At 31.0% G+C, this 5,658-nt stretch overlaps 1 protein-coding gene across 1 annotated transcript; it reads left to right on the forward strand.

Annotated features, from left to right (window-relative positions):
• The first annotated feature begins 1,499 nt into the window (after positions 1–1,499).
• Positions 1,500–5,398, forward strand: LOC145104875 (jasmonoyl--L-amino acid synthetase JAR6-like). Its single transcript, XM_079042040.1, has 4 exons — positions 1,500–1,592; positions 3,191–3,484; positions 3,573–3,674; positions 3,757–5,398. The coding sequence occupies exons 2-4, from the start codon at positions 3,201–3,203 to the stop codon at positions 5,084–5,086; spliced, it is 1,716 nt and encodes a 571-aa protein (XP_078898166.1). The 5' UTR covers positions 1,500–1,592; positions 3,191–3,200; the 3' UTR covers positions 5,087–5,398.
• Positions 5,399–5,658: the final 260 nt, after the last annotated feature.

Below are 5,658 nucleotides of genomic sequence, written 5' to 3' on the forward strand. Positions count from 1 at the left end.
AAACTTTTAAATGTTTAGAATTTCATATTAATTTTTTCTTTTAAATGAATTCATGTAATATATGAGTTTTATAGTATTATAATATCTTTCTACCAAGTACCAACATACTAAAATGTTTTGAAAAAAAATATATACAATCTTTAGTTAATAATAAAAGAGAAATTAAATTGTCTCCTACCTTTTATGTCTTTTATGCGTACAAATATTTATAGCCACTAACATTATAACACTAATCATCAATCCACCATTCAATTTAATTTAATATGATATATTCTTAATATATTCTTAATGTGATAGTTAAAAAATATGGAATGATGACCCATGTCATAATTTTAATGGATAAGAATATTTATGGTTATTAAAGGCATGTGACAATTTATGAGAATGAATACTTTCTATTTTAAATTTATTATAGGAAGGAATGTTTGACATATAGCTTTTCAAAAATTTTAAGCATTTTAGCTTTTAGATTAAAAAATAAAAATTAGAAAAAACAGTTTCTACGAAGACCATAAGGTTTTTACTTTTATTTTTAACAAAAAACTTCACATACAAAAACTACTTAAAATATTTTTTCGAAGCTTTTAGTTTTTAGTTTTTAATTAGTTTTATATATTTACAAGCTAACAATTTGTTGTTCTAAATACCTTTATATAAATAAAAGTTACAATTTGAACTTTCATCTACCAACAAATAGCTAGTTTTCTAAAAAAGTCCAAAACTTATTAGTATTACTTTGATCTTATGACAAGATACCCAAGTAATTTGATATTTTTTTGTAGTTGAAAATAAAATAAATATCAAGTATATTAACTGATACGAAGCATATCATTTATCTTGAAAAAATATACACTATATTGTTTTCTAGGTGTCTTACGAAATCTTTCAGTTTTTTTCTTATATGTTGAGAATCTATTGTTTTTCAAGTTCTTGTGGTTTAAGTTCTTGTGGGTTTAAGTTCTTGTGGTCTTCAAAGAAACTGTTTTTTTTTTTAATTTTCATTTTTTAAACTAAAAGCTAAAATGCTCAAAAATTTTGAAAAGCTATATATCAAACATTCCTTCGTATAATAAATTTAAAATAGAAAGTATTCATTCTCATAAATTGTCATAACTATAAATATTCTTAGCCATTATGATATGTGTTATTATTCCATATTTTTTTAAACTATCTCATTAAAAAAATATTAGGAATATATCATATTAAATTAAATTGAATGGTGGAATGATGATACGTGTTATAATATTAGTAGATATAAATATTTATAGGCATAAAATGTAGGAGACAATTTAATTTTTTTCTTTTATTATTAACTAAAGATTGTATATATATTTTTTTTGAAACACTTTAGTACGTTGGTACTTGGTAGAAAGATATTATAATATATCTGTATTTTGTTGGTCATTATGACATTTGCACCAAGTATTCAAATATATAATTTAATAATTAAAATAATACCCATAATAGAAATAAATATGTTCATACATACAAAAAGGTAAACGCCTATATATATAACCCTGCTCTTAAAGAATCTTCCATTGCTATTGTGCTCCATTTCTCTAACTCATTTCTCCCAAATCAAAAACATAAAGGTAATGCCTCTCTCTCTCTCTAAAATCCGTTAGTCTCTCTCTAGAAACACACAAATAAATGTACTGATTCACAGCTGTTTATATTCCACTGTGTGTTTCTGTGTGCATATTTTTGTAGAAACAGCCAAATTAAGTTTCTTTGATTTCTTCTTATTATAATGATTGTCGTTGTTTCTCTCACTTCAAGACCAACACTTTATTCGATATCATTATATCAATCTGATTATTTTCAATTGGGTATCTGTTTTTCATCTGAGTCGAACAAACATCATCATCATCATCATCATCATCTTCCATTCTTAATTGGTTATGTTATGTGTTTTGGGTGACTCTGTTTTTCATTTCAATAGTATTGAAATCAGCGAAATTTTGGAACACTCCCAACTGTTTGTTTCTTGTTTTTCATCTAAATCCAATGAATTCAGTACACAATCATCATCATCGACCATTTGTGAATCTTTAATGCTATATATGTTTCTTGACGATTTGGGTGTCTCTGTTTTGATCACGAATCGAAGAAAAATCAGTTCTATCACGATTCTACTGTATATTGTATTTGTTTCTTGATGAATTGGGTGCGTGTTTTCATTTAAATTAAGCAGAATTTATTGTGTTTTTGCATGTTAATCCTGAATCTCTGTCTTTCTTGACCCCTTTTGAAGATCCGATTCCTGATTTTAAAAATTATAAGTTTTTTTGTTTTTGTCTGATGTTTAATGTATTTAACTGTAGATATCAATTAAAAATCATTTGTTTCACCTCACATTTATGAGGTTCGTTGAATTCAAAAGTCTTTAAAAACTATGATTCATCTACTGTTTTACATTATTCTTATTAATAATATTTAATTTTTTAGCTTTTTTTTTCTTAAAATCGAAATGAACAATTAGAAACTTATGGGAACTGATTCATACACAAAAAATTTCTCCATACACAACAATTTATGTTTTAAAATATTGTATTGTACAACTCCATTAAACATAAAATGTTGTATACAGAGAAAAAATCTTGTGTACTAATCACTTCCCGAAACTTAAAGTCTATTTCAATTTTCATTTTTCACCATTAAAAATGATTTAAATGATATGCATAATTCATCAAAAAAAATTGTACTTTGTTCTTTCTAAAATAAATATGATAAAAATGTTTCTTTATTCCTTCGTATTTAGACTTTAAGTCTTTCTCTTTTTATTTGTCAATTAGAAATTGTGACAGCATATTTGCAATATTTTTCTATTTATTTATGTGCAAATTGTTTCTTAAAACAGTGTTTTTCAAAAGATTTTGTATCTTGTCTCCTTCATATATACTTTAAATAATGCCTAACTCCAAACCATTAATGGTCCTACACGTCATTTTTCTCGTTGAAACAAACCCCACAAAATAAAAATAAAAATCACGATAATTCCAGGTAACTTTTATGTTGACTTTACAGTCAAATTGCATTATTTGAAAAGTGACATCTCGCAAAAACTCTTGTTCTTTCAATGTATTCTTGTTATTCTCTCATTTTTATTTTTATGGTGATTCCATTCCACCACTTTCCCTCATCTTGCTTCAAACTTTGTCTTTAATACGATGCAAACTCTTCATTGCAGGATCAAGAACATGGAGAAAAGATTTGATTCAGAAACAGTTATTCAAGAATTTGAGTCTTTAACGAAAGATGCAAAAAGGGTTCAAATTGAAACATTAAAGAAAATCTTGACAGAAAATGGCGAAGCAGAGTATTTGAAAAAATGGAATCTTGATGGCAGATTTGATCCTCAAAGCTATAGTTCTTGTGTTCCTGTTGTTACGCACCAAGATCTTGACCCTTATATTCAAAAAATCGCCGATGGTGCATCTTACCCGGTGCTCACCGGAAAACCAATCACCACCATTACGCTAAGGTCCATATCTACTCTGGTGACCGGAGATTGTATTTCGTTTTCCGGTGAACTGATAATTTACTGACTGTTTGTTTATGTTAATTTCTAGTTCTGGGACTACTCAAGGGAAACCGAAATTTGTACCTTACAACGACGAACTGACTGAAACCACAATGCAGATTTATCGGACTTCTTTCGCCTTCAGAAACAGGTATTCCGGTGAATCAATAATCTTCCTAAATCCTAATAAAACGATTTGTATCTCATGTTCGTCTTTTGTTATTATCTTTTAGGGCATTCCCAATTGAAAACGGAAAAGCTTTGAGTTTAATCTTCGGAAGCAAGCAATTCACGACCAAAGGTGGCTTACTCGCCGGAACGGCGACTACAAATGTATACCGGAGCCCACAGTTCAAGAAAACGATGCAGGCCATGCAAACCCCCTCTTGTAGCCCAGACGAAGTAATCTTCGGGTCTGATTTCCATCAATCTTTATACTGCCATCTCCTTTGTGGACTCATATGCCATGAAGAAATTCAAATCATATCCTCCACTTTTGCACATAGCATCGTTCACTCCTTCAGAACCTTCGAATTGGTCTGGGAAGAACTCTGTTCTGATATCAGAACAGGAGTTCTGTCGGCCAGAATCACGGATCCATCGGTGAGAACCGCTATGTCCAAGGTTCTGACTGCAAACCCTGATCTGGCCGACAAAATTTACAAAAAGTGTCAGGAATTAACCAACTGGAACGGGTTAATTCCTGAACTGTTCCCCAACTGTAAGTACATATATGGGATCATGACCGGGTCAATGGAGCCGTATTTGAAAAAACTACGACACTATGCGGGTAAAGTACGGTTGTTAAGCGCAGATTACGGGTCATCGGAAGGGTGGATTGGAGCAAATGTAAACCCTAATTTGCCACCCGAGATGACAACTTACGCTGTCCTCCCTAATATCGGGTATTTCGAATTCTTACCCTTGACAGAGATCGATCTGGTTGGTCAACCCAAACTAGTTGGGTTGACCGATGTCCAGATCGGTGAAGAGTACGAGGTTGTGGTCACCAATTTTGCGGGTTTGTATCGGTATCGGCTCGGGGATGTGGTTAAGGTTATCGGGTTCCATAACTCGACTCCTGAGCTCCAATTTGTTTGTAGAAGAAACCTCATGCTCACAATCAACATCGATAAAAACACCGAGAAAGATCTACAGTTAGCCGTTGAAGCAGCTGCCAAAATCTTAACCGCCGAAAAACTTGAAGTGGTTGACTTTACAAGCCATGTTGATCTTGCATCTGACCCGGGCCATTATGTTATCTTTTGGGAAGTTAGTGGGGAAGCGAGTGATGCTGTTTTGCAAGAATGTTGTAATTGTTTGGATAAGTCGTTTGTTGATGCGGGTTATGTGAGTTCACGAAAAGTGAATGCAATTGGACCTTTAGAGCTTCGGATTTTAAGGAGGGGAACCTTCCAAAAGATTTTGGATCATTATGTTGGGTTAGGATCTGCGTTAAATCAGTTCAAGACACCGAGGTGTGTGGGACCGGCTAACCAAACTGTGTTGCAAATACTTTGCAACAATGTCGTGAAGAGTTACATTAGTAGTAGTTTTGGTTAAGGTAGTTTGTTTTGGTTTGTTCTTGTAGTTTGGGTTGGATTCATTGAGGGCTTGAAATAATAATATATATATATATATATATATATATATATATATATATATATGTTGTACAGAATATGTCTTTTTTACATTTTATAGTTGATTTATTTAAAGTTTTTAATTTGTTTGTTATTTTCTATTTATTTGGTATGGTTTTATCACTTTTAAATATCAATGTAATTGATGTGAATCGTATTGATATGATGCGATAAACCAATTCGGTCTGTTGAAAATGTGAATAGATCATCTCCATGAAATTCAAATTGCCATCCATTTTTGTTAGAATGATAATAACAAACTACCCAAAAAAACTAAAATATGTATTTTTTTTAGAAGACATCAAATATTATATTAAAAAGCTAGCAAAATTCAATTGTTCCGGTTTTTCACTAGCTTCTTGCCAGTGTTGTTTTTAATGCAATTCAGCCGTTTCAAAAAAGTAAAAAATAAAAATAGCAAAACGGTATAGAAAAAGAACATTTACACCGGGATGACATTCATAGGATTATGCATCAAATCAATCCATTTGATAG

The sequence above is a fragment of the Lactuca virosa genome, chromosome 4, assembly GCF_052849685.1.
Source record: "Lactuca virosa cultivar CGN04683 chromosome 4, Lactuca_virosa_CGN04683_v6, whole genome shotgun sequence".
NCBI classification, from domain to species: domain Eukaryota; kingdom Viridiplantae; phylum Streptophyta; class Magnoliopsida; order Asterales; family Asteraceae; genus Lactuca; species Lactuca virosa.

Excerpts from the sequence above, each read along its gene's own strand:
- LOC145104875 (XM_079042040.1), top strand. The coding sequence starts at position 3,201 with ATGGAGAAAAGATTTGATTCAGAAACAGTTATTCAAGAATTTGAGTCT. Across the intron at positions 3,485-3,572 it reads ATCACCACCATTACGCTAAG|TTCTGGGACTACTCAAGGGA; the intron begins GTCCATATCTAC and ends GTTAATTTCTAG. Across the intron at positions 3,675-3,756 it reads TCTTTCGCCTTCAGAAACAG|GGCATTCCCAATTGAAAACG; the intron begins GTATTCCGGTGA and ends ATTATCTTTTAG.